Here is an 18548-nt window from a genome sequence, read left to right as displayed (position 1 = left end):
GGGGTCCAGGGCCTCGTCGGAGATCCCGGGACCGCGCGTGCTCAATCTCCGGCAGCTCCGACCGGGGCCCTCTGAATCGCCCTGGATCCAAGGCCCCCCGTCTTAGGTGTTCACCATATGGTATTTAGTCTCTACTAAAAACACAAAAATTGGCCGGGTGCGGTGAGTGCAGTGGCGCGATTCCGGCTCACTGCAGCCTCCGCCTCCTGGGTTCAAACGATTCTCCTGCCTCAGCCTCCCGAGTAACTGGGATTACAGGTGCATGCCACCATGCCAATTTTGTATTTTTAGTAGAGACAGGGTTTCACCGTGTTAGGCTGATCTCAAACTCCCGACCTCAGGTGATCCTCCCGCCTCAGCCTCCCAAAGTTCTGGGATTACAGGCGTGAACCACCGCGCCCGGCCATGTATATTATTATAGCACTGAATTTCGGCATGGATTTGGCTTTGGAAGTCAGTTTATTCTGCCTCTTGATTCTATTGTGACACTTGCCCGAGTCTGTTTTCTCATTTATTATATAAAATGAGGGTGACAATTTCTTCTCAGATTGTGAGAATTAAACGGATAACAACTGTGAGGTGCCTGACTCGTAGCAGGTGTTTCTTCAGGGCAATGAACATTTATTGAGTGCTTGGGATGTAACCCAAGAATAATAGTAAATGCATATGCAGCCCTCACTCTGCTGTACCCCTTATATCTTTTTTTGTTTTAAAAAAAGTGATAAAATAGACATAAATTATCATTTTAGCCATTTTTCAGATATAAAATTCGGTGATATTAAGAACATTTAGTGTTATGCAGCCATCACCACTATCTAGGTCAGAACTTTTTCGTCATCCCAAACGCCACGTCTGTACTCATTAACAGTAACTCTGGCCCCGGCAGCCTCTAATCCGCTTTTGGTCCCTGTGGATTTGGGTGTAGTGGATATTGCATATAGATGGGGTCATGCAGTCTGTGACCTTTGGTGTCCGGCTTCTTTTACTTGTCAAATATTTTCAAGGTGCAGCTACATCCTATCAGTGCTTCATTTCTTTTTATGGCCAAATAACATTCCATTGTGTGTATAGGCCACCACATTTTGTTTACCCATTCCTCTACTGATGTATAATTTTTATAATTTTTTTTTGAGATGGAGTTTTGCTCTTGTTGCCCAGGCTAGAGTGCAATGGTGTAATCTCGGGCCACTGCAACCTCTGCCTCCTGGGTTCAAGTGATTCTCCTACCTCAGCCTCCCGAGTAGCTGGGATTACAGGCGTGCGCCACCACACCCGGCTAATTTTTTGTATTTTTAGTAGAGATGGGGTTTCCCCATATTGGCCAGGCTGGTCTCGAATTCCTGACCTTGTGATCTGCCCACCTTGGCTTCCCAAAGTGCTGGGATTACAGGCGTGAGCCACTGCGCCCAGCCACCGTGCTAATTTTTTAATTTAATTTAATTTAATTTTTTTTGAGACAGAGTTTCGCTCTTGTTGCCCAAGCTGGAGTGCAATGGCGCGATCTTGACTCACTGCAACCTCCGCCTCCCAAAGTGCCAGGTTTACAGGCGTGAGTCATCGCACCTGAAAAATTTTTGTCTTTTTAGTAGAGACAGGGTTTCACCATGTTGGCTAGGCTGGTCTCAAACCCCTGACTTCAGGTGATCCACCTGCCTCGGCCTCCCAAAGTGCTGCAATTACAGGTGTGAGCCACCGCGCCCGGCCAATTTTTATAATTTTTTCTTAGGCTTAGTCAACTGAAGCAGCAGGAGTGGAGAAGGAAATGATAAATTTATAACTGCTTCTGATCAATTAATTGTAAAAACCGCTGCACTCCAACCAGCCCACTGCTGTACATTTGACATATTTCTACCTTTAGGTCAGACCTCCATTCTTCCTGATGAAATAACGAAGACACCGTCTTCCTGACAGTTGATACTGTACCCACAGGCTGCGGGAAGGACATCACAAACGCAGGCAGAGGGCCTGCCATAGGTATTTACCAAGGGTGATTCATGGGCTCAGGGAAGAAAAGATATTCCTATCAGTTGAGGGCCAGGGCTTTATGGGTACCAGGTCCAGGAACCCTCTCTCTGATACCCCAGGCACTGCAAGCCTGCTCAGCAGAGAGAAAACACACACCAGGGAGAAGGGACCTTCTAGCCAGGCCTCTGTGGCCCCGCTCTCCTCTCCAGTCGCAATGGGACAGGCTCCCCAGCCTCAGGGGAGCTGAGTGGGTGCTGAGCTGGGCCCTGAGCTGGGCCCAGAGACAACTTCCTGATTTTGACAGCCCGAGGGCATCAGTGTCTGGAGTTTGAGCATTCTGGGGTGACCTGGGGGTGAAAGTAGAGCCCCTGTTGAATTGTCTGGGGCCTGCAGTTGCACCCCTCACCCCCGATTTCGTCTAGACTGTGCCTGTATCTGGGAGGTTTTACGGAGACTAGTGGGAACGATGGGGGATCAATGCAGCTGCGCTGGAGTGGGATTTCTGACCTACCCACCACCCATATCTGGGAGGACCTCTGGGAAACCAGTGAGGTCCCAGGCAGAAAGCCAGCCAGTTCTTGGCACAAGAGTGCCCAGAAACGTAAAGATGGATAAATTCATTATTTCAGCAAACCTGCATTGAATCTGAAACGCCTGGGAATAAAACTCGGGAAAGAGCAAATGCATCCTCAAAGCACTCTAGGGTCCAGCGTTTTTCCAGCTGGACTTCGCGGTGGCTCAACTTTCCCTCCTCCATCCCCTCCTCCGGCCCCTGCCTTTTCCTACCCTATCCAGCTGCAGACAGGTCCTAGCCATGTGTGTCCCAGCTGCTGTCCACGCCCTTGCCTGGCACGTTTGCTGAGGGAAGAAACTCAGGCACGCACAGGCTGCCGCCCACTCAGACTTCATTCAAAGACAAGGGGGGTACAGGTGCAGGAAGGGGAGGAGGGCCTGGGCGAGAGGCCCAAGGGGCAAGAAGCATGGCCACCGAGGCTCCAGATTAACGGTATTTGGAGGTCAGCACGGTGCTCACAGAAGCCAGGAACTTGTCGACGGAAGCGTGCACCGCAGGGGTGAACTGGGAGGGGAAGTTGGCGGCCAGGGTCACCAGCAGGCAGTGGTTTAGGAGCTGTGCAGAGAAGAGGGTCAGTGAGGCCGAGGGCCCTGGGCCTGCCGCCGCCGCCTGCGCTACACCTCCCGCAACTCGCGTGATCCTCTGCCCTGCGAGGAAGGCGCCATCTCGCCCCTCGACCCAGATCGCTCCCGGCCCGCCGCTCACCTTGAAGTTGACCGGGTCCACCCGAAGCTTGTGCGCGTGCAGGTCACTCAGGGCGGACAGCGCGTTGGGCATGTCGTCCAGGTGCTCCACGGCGTTGGACAGCGCCTTGGCCACCTTCTTGCCGTGGCCCTTAACCTGGGCAGAGCCGTGGCTCAGGTCGAAGTGGGGGAAGTAGGTCTTGGTGGTGGGGAAGGACAGGAACATCCTGCGGGGAGAAGCAGAGTGAGGGGTGGGGTTTGGGGCCGGGGCCAGGACGGCTGAGGGTGGCCTGTGGGTCAGGGCGGGCGAGGAACCCGGGTCGGAGCAGGGGAGGGAGCCTCACCTCTCCAGGGCCTCCGCAACATACTGGCCAGCGTAAGGGAGGGCCTTAACCCAGGGGCCTAAGATCTCCTTGATGTTGGTCTTGTCGGCAGGAGACAGCACCATGGTGGGTTCTTTCTGAGTCTGTGGGGACCAGAAGAGTGCCGGGCCGCGAGTGCGCCAGGGTTTATGCTTGGGGCGCGGGGTCACGCCCGGCCAGGCGGTGCTCATCCGCTGGCGCGGAGCCCGGGGCGCGGCCTGGACCGCAGGGGGTTCCGTGCGGGGCCTGCGCGGGCCGGGGCGGTGGGCTTGGCCTCCCCTGGGGGTGCACGCGGGGCGGGGGCCAGGACGTCTCCACCCTCCACCCGCCACTCCACTCCCGCCCATCCCGCTCGCCCGGGAGCAGGGCGGTAGCGGCGCTGGTGGGGCCGGCCCGTTGGGGTCGGGCGCTGTCGGCTCTTGCACCCCGGAGCGCAGCGCCACCCTTTCCTTTCGGGCGCCGGAGCCTCCCTAGTGAGGGAGAAAGTCAGTCCGCACCCCCGCCCCGGCCTGGCACGCGCTGGACGCGCATCGACTCCAGCGGGATCAGGGAACACACGGGCGAGCGAGTGCGAGCCGGGAGGCTTCGCCCAGTCCTGGGCGGAGAGGAATGCGCGCACCCGGACGCCCTGGCCCATAGGAACTCAAAAGAATTTCTGCGCAGAGCCCCTCCTGCTCTCCAGCCTCGCTTCCTGCAGCTCCCTTTCCCTCTGGCGATAGTCACTAGTGTGCTTGAGTGACAGGCACCGGGAAGGAACAAATACCAGGACGCAAAAAGCACGGGCTGGTCTGGGGGCGGCTCCAGATTCAGACTCCTCTACCCGGGGTTGTGGGGTGGCGCGTGGGGTGGTGGGTGCTGGCTAAGCCCCAAGTCATGGACTCACAGTTTGACTCTCCCGCTGACCTAGAGGTCGTGGTTCACTGTGACACCCCCAGCTCTCCAAATGCCATCTGATGGAAGACTTGCTAGGTAAATCCTGGTTAAACAGGTAAACAAAGCAACAGCCGGAACCGGCTGGAGCATCCAACCTCCTCTGGGAGGTAAGCAGTCCTCTAACCATCACACAAGTACACACAGAGGTGCAGACCTCATCACAGGCCCTGAGGAAGTCTGGAGGTGTGGACGAGGCATTCAAGGGGACCCGGGTTAGTCTGAGGGCTTCCTGGAGGAGGTGAGACTTAAGGATATGTATTAGGTGGAGGAGGGAGGAGGCTTGGCTCGGGGAGGGGAAAGGACAGAGGAGACAAGGGCCCTGTGGTTGGAGAATGGAGGTGGGGAGATGTTGGGGTGATGAGCTCACCCGGCCAGCTCCTGCAGGGTGAGGAAGGAAGGGGTGGACTTCTGGGGAAGGGTGAGAGGTGCAGGAGTGCCAGTGGGTGCATCCCTGTGTGTGAAAACTGATGTTTTTTGGGGGGATGCTACTGAGGAGAAAACAGCCTGAGAAATCACTGATAAGTCATTTCCTGGGGGTCTGGCAGAAGATCTTGCTTTGAGGAGTGCATCAGGTCAGCACCCTTCAGCCTGCTCCCTGCCCTGTCTCCCCAGGCCCTTACTCAGGCCCTGCCCTGGGTGTCCAGGAGCAAGCCAGGGTAAGCTGCCTTGGGCAGAGAAGGAAGTAGCTCCGACCAGCTTAGCAATGCTTCCCCCATTGGATCTTCTCATTTCCCCTCCCTGTCTGCCACCCTCTTCTGACTCTGCCCACAGCCTGAAGGAAAAAAAAAAAAGATAAGATGTGGGGGCTTTTTTTTTTTTTTTTTTTGAGGTGGAGTTTCGCTGTTGTTGTCCAGGCTGGAGTGCAATGGTGTGATCTCAGCTCACTGCAACCTCTGCCTCCTGGGTTAAAATGATTGTCCTGCCTCAGCCTCCCGAGTAGGTGGGTTTACAGGCATGGGCCACCATGCCCGGCTGATTTGTATTTTTAGTATAGATGGGGTTTCTACATGTTGATCAGGCTGGTCTCGAACTCCCAACCTCAGGTGATCAGCCCACCTCGGCCTCCCAAAGTGCTGGGATTACAGGTGTGAGCCACCGTGTCTGTCGGATTTTAGTTTATTTTTTAAAGTGTTTATGCTGAAATAACAATGCTCTGGGCTGTGAGGCACAGGAAGAGTGGGTGGTGGAGAGGGGGAGGGAACTCCCCAACAATTCAGAGAGGTCCATGTCCGGAAGAAAAGCGGTGACAGGGTCCTCTCCACCCTCCCCAAAGCTCAATCCAGTACTGTGAGTGTGGAGGGGGAGGCTTGCTGTGGGGCAGGGGCTGGGCTGGAAGTGCTGCTCGTGTTCCTAGGCTGGCTGAGAGGCAGATGGGCTGTGCAACTTCCCAGCATGGATTCCAGGACTTCAGCACCGGGGACAGGGATGTTTCCAGAAGTTGCTGGCAGCACAGGAAGCAGAAGCACCAGGAGGTCCCAGAGGCCCTGGGTGGGGCAATTAGCTGGGAGCTCAGGGCTGGGCACACAGTGAGTTCTGAATGCACCTTACAAAGTGCAGGAGAAGTGCAGGAGCAAGGCCGCAAGGTGGTCTGCTGAAGAGTCTCCCCAGGTGTGGGCTGCCGGCTGTGAGCACCCCAGCCCCTTCCTCCTTCCCCACTGACTGGGCTGCTCTCAGAGGGTCACCATGACAGAGGAAGCGTGGGTAGGGCCAGCACCCTCACTCCAGCCACCTACCCTCTGGCAGGAAGGGGTGGGAATGAGAGAAATGTTCTGGCACCTGCACTTGCATGGGGAACAGCCTATTTTGCTAGTTTGTTTTGTTTCGTTTTGTTTTGATGGAGAGCGTATGTTAACTGGGTTCAACCAGGGAGATTTCAAAGGAGGGTGGTGATGCTGGGACTCCCTGAGTAGAACCCTGGATGCCTCTCTCCTCCCCAGCTCCTGAGCCACTGCCTGCAGGCCTGGCACCTCAGGACAGGGGCTGGTTCAGCACCTTCTCTTGAGCAGGCCCACCTCAGCTTCCCCTCCCATACTCCCTGCAGTTCTCCCTCCCCAGCCCCATGCAGCTGCAGAGAGGTCCTTGGTCTGAGACAGGAAAAAACCCCAATGGCTGGCACATTCCGGGACAGAGAGAATCCAGGCACACACAGGCTGCCGCCCACTCAGACTTTATTCAAAGACCAGGAAGGGCCGGTGCAAGGAGGGGAGGAGGGCCCGTTGGGAGGCCCAGCGGGCAGGAGGAACGGCCACCGAGTCTCCAGCTTAACGGTATTTGGAGGTCAGCACGGTGCTCACAGAAGCCAGGAACTTGTCCAGGGAGGCGTGCACCGCAGGGGTGAACTCGGCGGGGAGGTGGGCGGCCAGGGTCACCAGCAGGCAGTGGCTTAGGAGCTGTGCAGAGAAGAGGGTCAGTGGAGCCCAGGCCCGCAGCCGCCGCCTGCGCTACACCTCCCGCACCCCGCGTGATCCTCTGCCCTGCGAGGAAGGCGCCATCTCGCCCCTCGACCCAGATCGCTCCCGGCCCGCCGCTCACCTTGAAGTTGACCGGGTCCACCCGAAGCTTGTGCGCGTGCAGGTCACTCAGGGCGGACAGCGCGTTGGGCATGTCGTCCACGTGCGCCACGGCGTTGGTCAGCGCGTCGGCCACCTTCTTGCCGTGGCCCTTAACCTGGGCAGAGCCGTGGCTCAGGTCGAAGTGCGGGAAGTAAGTCTTGGTGGTGGGGAAGGACAGGAACATCCTGCGGGGAGAAGCAGAGTGAGGGGTGGGGTTTGGGGCCGGGGCCAGGACCGCTGAGGGTGGCCTGTGGGTCAGGGCGGGCGAGGAGCCCGGGTCGGAGCAGGGGAGGGAGCCTCACCTCTCCAGGGCCTCCGCACCATACTCGCCAGCGTGCGCGCCGACCTTACCCCAGGCGGCCTTGACGTTGGTCTTGTCGGCAGGAGACAGCACCATGGTGGGTTCTTTCTGAGTCTGTGGGGACCAGAAGAGTGCCGGGCCGCGAGCGCGCCAGGGTTTATGCTTGGGGCGCGGGGTCACGCCCGGCCGGGCGGCGCTCATTGGCTGGCGCGGAGCCCGGGGCGCGGCCGGGACCGCAGGGGAGTCCCGGGCGGGGCCTGCGCGGGCCGGGGCGGTGGGCTTGGCCTCCCCTGGGGGTGCACGCGGGGCGGGGGCCAGGACGTCTCCACCCTCCACCCGCCACTCCACTCCCGCCCATCCCGCTCGCCCGGGAGCAGGGCGGTAGCGGCGCTGGTGGGGCCGGCCCGTTGGGGTCGGGCGCTGTCGGCTCTTGCACCCCGGAGCGCAGCGCCACCCTTTCCTTTCGGGCGCCGGAGCGTCCCTAGTGAGGGAGAAAGTCAGTCCGCACCCCCGCCCCGGCCTGGCACGCGCTGGACGCGCATCGACTCCAGCGGGATCAGGGAACACACGGGCGAGCGAGTGCGAGCCGGGAGGCTTCGCCCAGTCCTGGGCGGAGAGGAATGCGCGCACCCGGACGCCCTGGCCCATAGGAACTCAAAAGAATTTCTGCGCAGAGCCCCTCCTGCTCTCCAGCCTCGCTTCCTGCAGCTCCCTTTCCCTCTGGCGATAGTCACTAGTGTGCTTGAGTGACAGGCACCGGGAAGGAACAAATACCACGACGCAAAAAGCACGGGGCTGGGCTGGGGGTGGCTCCAGATTCAGACTCCTCTACCCGGGGTTGTGGGGTGGCGCGTGGGGTGGTGGGTGCTGGCTAAGCCCCAAGTCATGGACTCACAATTTGACTCTCCCACTGGCCTAGAGGTCGTGGTTCACTGTGACACCCCCAGCTCTCCAAATGCCATCTGATGGAAGACTTGCTAGGTAAATCCTGGTTAAACAGGTAAACAAAGCAACAGCCGGAACCGGCTGGAGCATCCAACCTCCTCTGGGAGGTAAGCAGTCCTCTAACCATCACACAAGTACACACAGAGGTGCAGACCTCATCACAGGCCCTGAGGAAGTCTGGAGGTGTGGACGAGGCATTCAAGGGGACCCGGGTTAGTCTGAGGGCTTCCTGGAGGAGGTGAGACTTAAGGATATGTATTAGGTGGAGGAGGTGGAGGAGGGAGGAGGCTTGGCTCGGGGAGGGGAAAGGACAGAGGAGACAAGGGCCCTGTGGTTGGAGAATGGAGGTGGGGAGATGTTGGGGTGATGAGGCCGGCCAGCTCCTGCAGGGTGAGGAAGGAAGGGGTGGACTTCTGGGGAAGGGTGAGAGGTGCAGGAGTGCCAGTGGGTGCATCCCTGTGCGTGAAAACTGATGTTTTTTGGGGGGATGCTACTGAGGAGAAAACAGCCTGAGAAATCACTGATAAGTCATTTCCTGGGGGTCTGGCAGAAGATCTTGCTTTGAGGAGTGCATCAGGTCAGCACCCTTCAGCCTGCTCCCTGCCCTGTCTCCCCAGGCCCTTACTCAGGCCCTGCCCTGGGTGTCCAGGAGCAAGCCAGGGTAAGCTGCCTTGGGCAGAGAAGGAAGTAGCTCCGACCAGCTTAGCAATGCTTCCCCCATTGGATCTTCTCATTTCCCCTCCCTGTCTGCCACCCTCTTCTGACTCTGCCCACAGACTGAAGGAAAAAAAAAAAAGATAAGATGTGGGGGCTTTTTTTTTTTTTTTTGAGGTGGAGTTTCGCTGTTGTTGTCCAGGCTGGAGTGCAATGGTGTGATCTCAGCTCACCGCAACCTCTGCCTCCTGGGTTAAAATGATTGTCCTGCCCCAGCCTCCCGAGTAGGTGGGTTTACAGGCATGGGCCACCATGCCCGGCTGATTTGTATTTTTAGTATAGATGGGGTTTCTACATGTTGATCAGGCTGGTCTCGAACTCCCAACCTCAGGTGATCAGCCCACCTCAGCCTCCCAAAGTGCTGGGATTACAGGCGTGAGCCACCGTGACTGTCGGATTTTAGTTTATTTTTTAAAGTGTTTATGCTGAAATAACAATGCTCTGGGCTGTGAGGCACAGGAAGAGTGGGTGGTGGAGAGGGGGAGGGAACTCCCCAACAATTCAGAGAGGTCCATGTCCAGAAGAAAAGCGGTGACAGGGTCCTCTCCACCCTCCCCAAAGCTCAATCCAGTACTGTGAGTGTGGAGGGGGAGGCTTGCTGTGGGGCAGGGGCTGGGCTGGAAGTGCTGCTCCTGTTCCTAGGCTGGCTGAGAGCCAGATGGGCTGTGCAACTTCCCAGCATGGATTCCAGGACTTCAGCACCGGGGACAGGGATGTTTCCAGAAGTTGCTGGCAGCACAGGAAGCAGAAGCACCAGGAGGTCCCAGAGGCCCTGGGTGGGGCAATTAGCTGGGAGCTCAGGGCTGGGCACAGGGCGAGTTCTGAATGCACCTTACAAAGTGCAGGAGAAGTGCAGGAGCAAGGCCGCAAGGTGGTCTGCTGAAGAGTCTCCCCAGGTGTGGGCTGCCGGCTGTGAGCATCCCATCCCCTTCCTCCTTCCCCACTGACTGGGCTGCTCTCAGAGGGTCACCATGACAGAGGAAGCGTGGGTAGGGCCAGCACCCTCACTCCAGCCACCTACCCTCTGGCAGGAAGGGGTGGGAATGAGAGAAATGTTCTGGCACCTGCACTTGCCTCAGGAACAGCCTATTTTGCTAGTTTGTTTTGTTTCGTTTTGTTTTGATGGACAGTGTATGTTAACTGGGTTCAACCAGGGAGATTTCAAAGGAGGGTGGTGATGCTGGGACTCCCTGAGTAGAACCCTGGATGCCTCTCTCCTCCCCAGCTCCTGAGCCACTGCCTGCAGGCCTGGCACCTCTCAGGACTGGGGATGGTTCAGCACCTTCTCTTGAGCAGGCCCACCTCAGCTTCCCCTCCCATACTCCCTGCAGTTCTCCCTCCCCAGCCCCATGCAGCTGCAGAGAGGTCCTTGGTCAGAAACAGGAAAAAACCCCGATGGCTGGCACATTCCGGGACAGAGAGAATCCAGGCACACACAGGCTGCCGCCCACTCAGACTTTATTCAAAGACCAGGAAGGGCCGGTGCAAGGAGGGGAGGAGGGCCCGTTGGGAGGCCCAGCGGGCAGGAGGAACGGCCACCGAGTCTCCAGCTTAACGGTATTTGGAGGTCAGCACGGTGCTCACAGAAGCCAGGAACTTGTCCAGGGAGGCGTGCACCGCAGGGGTGAACTCGGCGGGGAGGTGGGCGGCCAGGGTCACCAGCAGGCAGTGGCTTAGGAGCTGTCCAGAGAAGAGGGTCAGTGGAGCCCAGGCCCGCAGCCGCCGCCTGCGCTACACCTCCCGCACCCCGCGTGATCCTCTGCCCTGCGAGGAAGGCGCCATCTCGCCCCTCGACCCAGATCGCTCCCGGCCCGCCGCTCACCTTGAAGTTGACCGGGTCCACCCGAAGCTTGTGCGCGTGCAGGTCGCTCAGGGCGGACAGCGCGTTGGGCATGTCGTCCACGTGCGCCACGGCGTTGGTCAGCGCGTCGGCCACCTTCTTGCCGTGGCCCTTAACCTGGGCAGAGCCGTGGCTCAGGTCGAAGTGCGGGAAGTAAGTCTTGGTGGTGGGGAAGGACAGGAACATCCTGCGGGGAGAAGCAGAGTGAGGGGTGGGGTTTGGGGCCGGGGCCAGGACGGTTGAGGGTGGCCTGTGGGTCAGGGCGGGCGAGGAGCCCGGGTCGGAGCAGGGGAGGGAGCCTCACCTCTCCAGGGCCTCCGCACCATACTCGCCAGCGTGCGCGCCGACCTTACCCCAGGCGGCCTTGACGTTGGTCTTGTCGGCAGGAGACAGCACCATGGTGGGTTCTTTCTGAGTCTGTGGGGACCAGAAGAGTGCCGGGCCGCGAGCGCGCCAGGGTTTATGCTTGGGGCGCGGGGTCACGCCCGGCCGGGCGGCGCTCATTGGCTGGCGCGGAGCCCGGGGCGCGGCCGGGACCGCAGGGGAGTCCCGGGCGGGGCCTGCGCGGGGCCGGGCGGCGGGCTTGGCCTCCCCTGGGGGTGCACGCGGGGCGGGGGCCAGGACGTCTCCACCCTCCACCCGCCACTCCACTCCCGCCCATCCCGCTCGCCCGGGAGCAGGGCGGTAGCGGCGCTGGTGAGGCCGGCCCGTTGGGGTCGGGCGCTGTCGGCTCTTGCACCCCGGAGCGCAGCCCCACCCTTTCCTTTCGGGCGCCGGAGCGTCCCTAGTGAGGGAGAAAGTCAGTCCGCACCCCCGCCCCGGCCTGGCACGCGCTGGACGCGCATCGACTCCAGCGGGATCAGGGAACACATGGGCGAGCGAGTGCGAGCCGGGAGGCTTCGCCCAGTCCTGGGCGGAGAGGAATGCGCGCACCCGGACGCCCTGGCCCATAGGAACTCAAAAGAATTTCTGCGCAGAGCCCCTCCTGCTCTCCAGCCTCGCTTCCTGCAGCTCCCTTTCCCTCTGGCGATAGTCACTAGTGTGCTTGAGTGACAGGCACCGGGAAGGAACAAATACCACGACGCAAAAAGCACGGGGCTGGGCTGGGGGTGGCTCCAGATTCAGACTCCTCTACCCGGGGTTGTGGGGTGGCGCGTGGGGTGGTGGGTGCTGGCTAAGCCCCAAGTCATGGACTCACAGTTTGACTCTCCCACTGGCCTAGAGGTCGTGGTTCACTGTGACACCCCCAGCTCTCCAAATGCCATCTGATGGAAGACTTGCTAGGTAAATCCTGGTTAAACAGGTAAACAAAGCAACAGCCGGAACCGGCTGGAGCATCCAACCTCCTCTGGGAGGTAAGCAGTCCTCTAACCATCACACAAGTACACACAGAGGTGCAGACCTCATCACAGGCCCTGAGGAAGTCTGGAGGTGTGGACGAGGCATTCAAGGGGACCCGGGTTAGTCTGAGGGCTTCCTGGAGGAGGTGAGACTTAAGGATATGTATTAGGTGGAGGAGGTGGAGGAGGGAGGAGGCTTGGCTCGGGGAGGGGAAAGGACAGAGGAGACAAGGGCCCTGTGGTTGGAGAATGGAGGTGGGGAGATGTTGGGGTGATGAGGCCGGCCAGCTCCTGCAGGGTGAGGAAGGAAGGGGTGGACTTCTGGGGAAGGGTGAGAGGTGCAGGAGTGCCAGTGGGTGCATCCCTGTGCGTGAAAACTGATGTTTTTTGGGGGGATGCTACTGAGGAGAAAACAGCCTGAGAAATCACTGATAAGTCATTTCCTGGGGGTCTGGCAGAAGATCTTGCTTTGAGGAGTGCATCAGGTCAGCACCCTTCAGCCTGCTCCCTGCCCTGTCTCCCCAGGCCCTTACTCAGGCCCTGCCCTGGGTGTCCAGGAGCAAGCCAGGGTAAGCTGCCTTGGGCAGAGAAGGAAGTAGCTCCGACCAGCTTAGCAATGCTTCCCCCATTGGATCTTCTCATTTCCCCTCCCTGTCTGCCACCCTCTTCTGACTCTGCCCACAGACTGAAGGAAAAAAAAAAAAGATAAGATGTGGGGGCTTTTTTTTTTTTTTTTGAGGTGGAGTTTCGCTGTTGTTGTCCAGGCTGGAGTGCAATGGTGTGATCTCAGCTCACCGCAACCTCTGCCTCCTGGGTTAAAATGATTGTCCTGCCCCAGCCTCCCGAGTAGGTGGGTTTACAGGCATGGGCCACCATGCCCGGCTGATTTGTATTTTTAGTATAGATGGGGTTTCTACATGTTGATCAGGCTGGTCTCGAACTCCCAACCTCAGGTGATCAGCCCACCTCAGCCTCCCAAAGTGCTGGGATTACAGGCGTGAGCCACCGTGACTGTCGGATTTTAGTTTATTTTTTAAAGTGTTTATGCTGAAATAACAATGCTCTGGGCTGTGAGGCACAGGAAGAGTGGGTGGTGGAGAGGGGGAGGGAACTCCCCAACAATTCAGAGAGGTCCATGTCCAGAAGAAAAGCGGTGACAGGGTCCTCTCCACCCTCCCCAAAGCTCAATCCAGTACTGTGAGTGTGGAGGGGGAGGCTTGCTGTGGGGCAGGGGCTGGGCTGGAAGTGCTGCTCCTGTTCCTAGGCTGGCTGAGAGGCAGATGGGCTGTGCAACTTCCCAGCATGGATTCCAGGACTTCAGCACCGGGGACAGGGATGTTTCCAGAAGTTGCTGGCAGCACAGGAAGCAGAAGCACCAGGAGGTCCCAGAGGCCCTGGGTGGGGCAATTAGCTGGGAGCTCAGGGCTGGGCACAGGGCGAGTTCTGAATGCACCTTACAAAGTGCAGGAGAAGTGCAGGAGCAAGGCCGCAAGGTGGTCTGCTGAAGAGTCTCCCCAGGTGTGGGCTGCCGGCTGTGAGCATCCCATCCCCTTCCTCCTTCCCCACTGACTGGGCTGCTCTCAGAGGGTCACCATGACAGAGGAAGCGTGGGTAGGGCCAGCACCCTCACTCCAGCCACCTACCCTCTGGCAGGAAGGGGTGGGAATGAGAGAAATGTTCTGGCACCTGCACTTGCCTCAGGAACAGCCTATTTTGCTAGTTTGTTTTGTTTCGTTTTGTTTTGATGGACAGTGTATGTTAACTGGGTTCAACCAGGGAGATTTCAAAGGAGGGTGGTGATGCTGGGACTCCCTGAGTAGAACCCTGGATGCCTCTCTCCTCCCCAGCTCCTGAGCCACTGCCTGCAGGCCTGGCACCTCTCAGGACTGGGGATGGTTCAGCACCTTCTCTTGAGCAGGCCCACCTCAGCTTCCCCTCCCATACTCCCTGCAGTTCTCCCTCCCCAGCCCCATGCAGCTGCAGAGAGGTCCTTGGTCAGAAACAGGAAAAAACCCCGATGGCTGGCACATTCCGGGACAGAGAGAATCCAGGCACACACAGGCTGCCGCCCACTCAGACTTTATTCAAAGACCAGGAAGGGCCGGTGCAAGGAGGGGAGGAGGGCCCGTTGGGAGGCCCAGCGGGCAGGAGGAACGGCCACCGAGTCTCCAGCTTAACGGTATTTGGAGGTCAGCACGGTGCTCACAGAAGCCAGGAACTTGTCCAGGGAGGCGTGCACCGCAGGGGTGAACTCGGCGGGGAGGTGGGCGGCCAGGGTCACCAGCAGGCAGTGGCTTAGGAGCTGTCCAGAGAAGAGGGTCAGTGGAGCCCAGGCCCGCAGCCGCCGCCTGCGCTACACCTCCCGCGCCCCGCGTGATCCTCTGCCCTGCGAGGAAGGCGCCATCTCGCCCCTCGACCCAGATCGCTCCCGGCCCGCCGCTCACCTTGAAGTTGACCGGGTCCACCCGAAGCTTGTGCGCGTGCAGGTCGCTCAGGGCGGACAGCGCGTTGGGCATGTCGTCCACGTGCGCCACGGCGTTGGTCAGCGCGTCGGCCACCTTCTTGCCGTGGCCCTTAACCTGGGCAGAGCCGTGGCTCAGGTCGAAGTGCGGGAAGTAAGTCTTGGTGGTGGGGAAGGACAGGAACATCCTGCGGGGAGAAGCAGAGTGAGGGGTGGGGTTTGGGGCCGGGGCCAGGACGGTTGAGGGTGGCCTGTGGGTCAGGGCGGGCGAGGAGCCCGGGTCGGAGCAGGGGAGGGAGCCTCACCTCTCCAGGGCCTCCGCACCATACTCGCCAGCGTGCGCGCCGACTTTACCCCAGGCGGCCTTGACGTTGGTCTTGTCGGCAGGAGACAGCACCATGGTGGGTTCTTTCTGAGTCTGTGGGGACCAGAAGAGTGCCGGGCCGCGAGTGCGCCAGGGTTTATGCTTGGGGCGCGGGGTCACGCCCGGCCGGGCGGCGCTCATTGGCTGGCGCGGAGCCCGGGGCGCGGCCGGGACCGCAGGGGGTTCCGTGCGGGGCCTGCGCGGGGCCCGGCGGCGGGCTTGGCCTCCCCAGGGGGTGCACGCGGGGCGGGGGCCAGGACGTCTCCACCCTCCACCCGCCACTCCACTCCCGCCCATCCCGCTCGCCCGGGAGCAGGGCGGTAGCGGCGCTGGTGGGGCCGGCCCGTTGGGGTCGGGCGCTGTCGGCTCTTGCACCCCGGAGCGCAGCGCCACCCTTTCCTTTCGGGCGCCGGAGCGTCCCTAGTGAGGGAGAAAGTCAGTCCGCACCCCCGCCCCGGCCTGGCACGCGCTGGACGCGCATCGACTCCAGCGGGATCAGGGAACACACGGGCGAGCGAGTGCGAGCCGGGAGGCTTCGCCCAGTCCTGGGCGGAGAGGAATGCGCGCACCCGGACGCCCTGGCCCATAGGAACTCAAAAGAATTTCTGCGCAGAGCCCCTCCTGCTCTCCAGCCTCGCTTCCTGCAGCTCCCTTTCCCTCTGGCGATAGTCACTAGTGTGCTTGAGTGACAGGCACCGGGAAGGAACAAATACCACGACGCAAAAAGCACGGGGCTGGGCTGGGGGTGGCTCCAGATTCAGACTCCTCTACCCGGGGTTGTGGGGTGGCGCGGGGGGTGGTGGGTGCTGGCTAAGCCCCAAGTCATGGACTCACAGTTTGACTCTCCCACTGGCCTAGAGGTCGTGGTTCACTGTGACACCCCCAGCTCTCCAAATGCTATCTGATGGAAGACTTGCTAGATAAATAGTGGTTGTAAACAGATAAACTTGGCTCTGGGTAGGGAAAGGACAGGGGAGAGAAGGCCCCTGTGGTTGCAGAATGTAGGTGAGGGGATGTGGGGTGAGGAAGGAAGGGGTGGACTTGGCGGGAGGGAGGGTGGGAGTTGCAGGAATGCCAGTGGGTGCATCCCTGCTCATGAAAAGTGATGGTTTGCCCAGGCTCGGTGGCTCACGCCTGTAATCCCAGCACTTTGGGAGGCCAAGGCGGGTGGATCAGCTGAGGTCGGGAGTTCGAGACCAGGCTGACCAACATGGAGAAACCCCGTCTCTACTAAAAATACAAAAATTAGCTGGGTGTGGTGGTGCATGCCTGTAATCCCAGCAACTCGGGAGGTGGAGGCTGGAGAATCCTTTGAACCAGAGAGTTGGAGGTTGCAGTGAGCCGAGATCGTGCCACAGCATTCTAGCCTGACGACACAGCGAGACTCTGTCTCAGAAAAATAAATGCATAAGGCGGGGCGCGGTGGCTCACGCCTGTAATCCCAGCACATTGGGAGGCTGAGGTGGGCAGATTGCGAGGTCAGGAGATCGAGACCATCCTCGCTAATGCAGTGAAACTCTGTCTCTACTAAAAATAGAAAAAATTAGCCAGGCGTAGTGGGGGGCGCCTGTAGTCCCAGCTACTCAGCTACTCGGGAGGCTGAGGGAGGAGAATGGCGTGAACCTGCGAGGTGGAGCTGGCAGTGAGCCGAGATTGTGCCACTGCACTCCCGCCTGGGTGACAGAGCGAGACTCCGTCTCAAAAATAAATAAATAAATAAATAAAAATAAAAATAAATAAATAAATAAATAAATAAAGTGATTTTTTCGGGGGGATCATGATGGAAACACAGTAGTAATCGGTGAGACTGTGGAATGGCACAGAGCTGAATGAACGGGCTGAAAGGGTTGCAGGGGAGACACTTCACTGACAATAGGAAGTTGTACACAGGTATCTACAGTATGAGGGTATTTTTGTCCAAAAAGAGAGCCTGTGGCAGTAGTTGTAGATGTAGCTCTGTTCCCTCAGCATGGGATGGGGCCCATGGGCTGAGTTCCAAACCCTTCATTTTGGTCTCTTCTGGGGGTGGGTGTGAGGAGACAGGAAAGAGAGACGCTCTCCTACTTTAAGTAACACAAAAAAGGGTGTGTGTGTGTGTGTGTGTGTGTGTGTGAAAGCAGGGATAGATTTTAGTTTATTTATTTATTTATTTATTTATTTATTTATGTATTTATTTTTTGAGATGGAGTTTTGCTCTTGTTGCCCAGGCTGGAGTGCAGTGGCGTGATCTCAGCTCACCTCAACCTCCACCTCCCGGGTTCAAGCGATTTTCCTGCCTCAGCCTCCCTAGTAGCTGGGATTACAGGCATGCGCCAGCACACCCAGCTAATTTTGTATTTTTAGTATAACTGGGGTTTCTCCATATTGGTCAGGCTGGTCTCGAACTCCCGACCTCAGGTGATCCTCCCGCCTCAGCCTCCCAAAGTGCTGGGATGACAGGTGTGAGCCACCGTGTCTGTCGGATTTTAGTTTATTTTTTAAAGTGTTTATGCTGAAATAACAATGCTCTGGGCTGTGAGGCACAGGAAGAGTGGGTGGTGGAGGGGGGAGGGAACTCCCCAACTATTCAGAGAGGTCCATGTCCAGAAGAAAAGCGGTGACAGGGTCCTCTCCACCCTCCCCAAAGCTCAATCCAGTACTGTGAGTGTGGAGGGGGAGGCTTGCTGTGGGGCAGGGGCTGGGCTGGAAGTGCTGCTCGTGTTCCTAGGCTGGCTGAGAGCCAGATGGGCTGTGCAACTTCCCAGCATGGATTCCAGGACTTCAGCACCGGGGACAGGGACGTTTCCAGAAGTTGCTGGCAGCACAGGAAGCAGAAGCACCAGGAGGTCCCAGAGGCCCTGGGTGGGGCAATTAGCTGGGAGCTCAGGGCTGGGCACAGGGCGAGTTCTGAATGCACCTTACAAAGTGCAGGAGAAGTGCAGGAGCAAGGCCGCAAGGTGGTCTGCTGAAGAGTCTCCCCAGGTGTGGGCTGCCGGCTGTGAGCATCCCATCCCCTTCCTCCTTCCCCACTGACTGGGCTGCTCTCAGAGGGTCACCATGACAGAGGAAGCGTGGGTAGGGCCAGCACCCTCACTCCAGCCACCTACCCTCTGGCAGGAAGGGGTGGGAATGAGAGAAATGTTCTGGCACCTGCACTTGCATGGGGAACAGCCTATTTTGCTAGTTTGTTTCGTTTTGTTTTGATGGAGAGTGTATGTTAACTGGGTTCAACCAGGGAGATTTCAAAGGAGGGTAGTGATGCTGGGACTCCCTGAGTAGAACCCTGGATGCCTCTCTCCTCCCCAGCTCCTGAGCCACTGCCTGCAGGCCTGGCACCTCAGGACAGGGGCTGGTTCAGCACCTTCTCTTGAGCAGGCCCACCTCAGCTTCCCCTCCCATACTCCCTGCAGTTCTCCCTCCCCAGCCCCATGCAGCTGCAGAGAGGTCTTTGGTCTGAGACAGGTAAACACCTCCATTGTTGGCACATTCCGGGACAGAGAGAACCCAGGCACACACAGGCTGCTGCCTACTCGGA

General features: G+C 58.9%; 4 protein-coding genes across 4 annotated transcripts; all 4 read right to left on the bottom strand.

The window, feature by feature from the left end:
• Positions 1-2853: 2853 nt before the first annotated feature.
• On the bottom strand, positions 2854-3723 carry LOC129137268 (hemoglobin subunit alpha-3-like). The gene is made up of 3 exons (XM_054668109.2): positions 3567-3723; positions 3245-3449; positions 2854-3094 (listed from the first exon to the last, which is right to left on the bottom strand). Exons 1-3 carry the CDS (start codon positions 3668-3670, stop codon positions 2966-2968), a joined length of 438 nt encoding a protein of 145 aa, XP_054524084.2. The 5' UTR covers positions 3671-3723; the 3' UTR covers positions 2854-2965.
• A 2946-nt stretch (positions 3724-6669) lies between these two features.
• Positions 6670-7503, bottom strand: HBA1 (hemoglobin subunit alpha 1). Its single transcript, NM_001042626.1, is given in 3 exon segments — positions 6670-6907; positions 7050-7254; positions 7372-7503. Coding segments are annotated over 3 exon segments (429 nt in total). The 5' UTR covers positions 7467-7503; the 3' UTR covers positions 6670-6778.
• Positions 7504-10471: 2968 nt separating this feature from the next.
• Positions 10472-11305, bottom strand: HBA2 (hemoglobin subunit alpha 2). Its single transcript, NM_001042627.1, is given in 3 exon segments — positions 10472-10709; positions 10852-11056; positions 11174-11305. Coding segments are annotated over 3 exon segments (429 nt in total). The 5' UTR covers positions 11269-11305; the 3' UTR covers positions 10472-10580.
• A 2967-nt stretch (positions 11306-14272) lies between these two features.
• On the bottom strand, positions 14273-15100 carry LOC129388389 (hemoglobin subunit alpha). The gene is made up of 3 exons (XM_055078620.2): positions 14976-15100; positions 14654-14858; positions 14273-14511 (listed from the first exon to the last, which is right to left on the bottom strand). Exons 1-3 carry the CDS (start codon positions 15068-15070, stop codon positions 14383-14385), a joined length of 429 nt encoding a protein of 142 aa, XP_054934595.1. The 5' UTR covers positions 15071-15100; the 3' UTR covers positions 14273-14382.
• Between the last annotated feature and the right edge of the window lie 3448 nt (positions 15101-18548).

Source organism: Pan troglodytes, chromosome 18 (genome assembly GCF_028858775.2).
Source record: "Pan troglodytes isolate AG18354 chromosome 18, NHGRI_mPanTro3-v2.0_pri, whole genome shotgun sequence".
In the NCBI taxonomy this organism is placed as follows: Eukaryota; Metazoa; Chordata; class Mammalia; order Primates; family Hominidae; genus Pan; species Pan troglodytes.
Note: the sequence above shows the minus strand (reverse complement) of the source record. Positions and strands in the feature narration are given on the sequence as shown.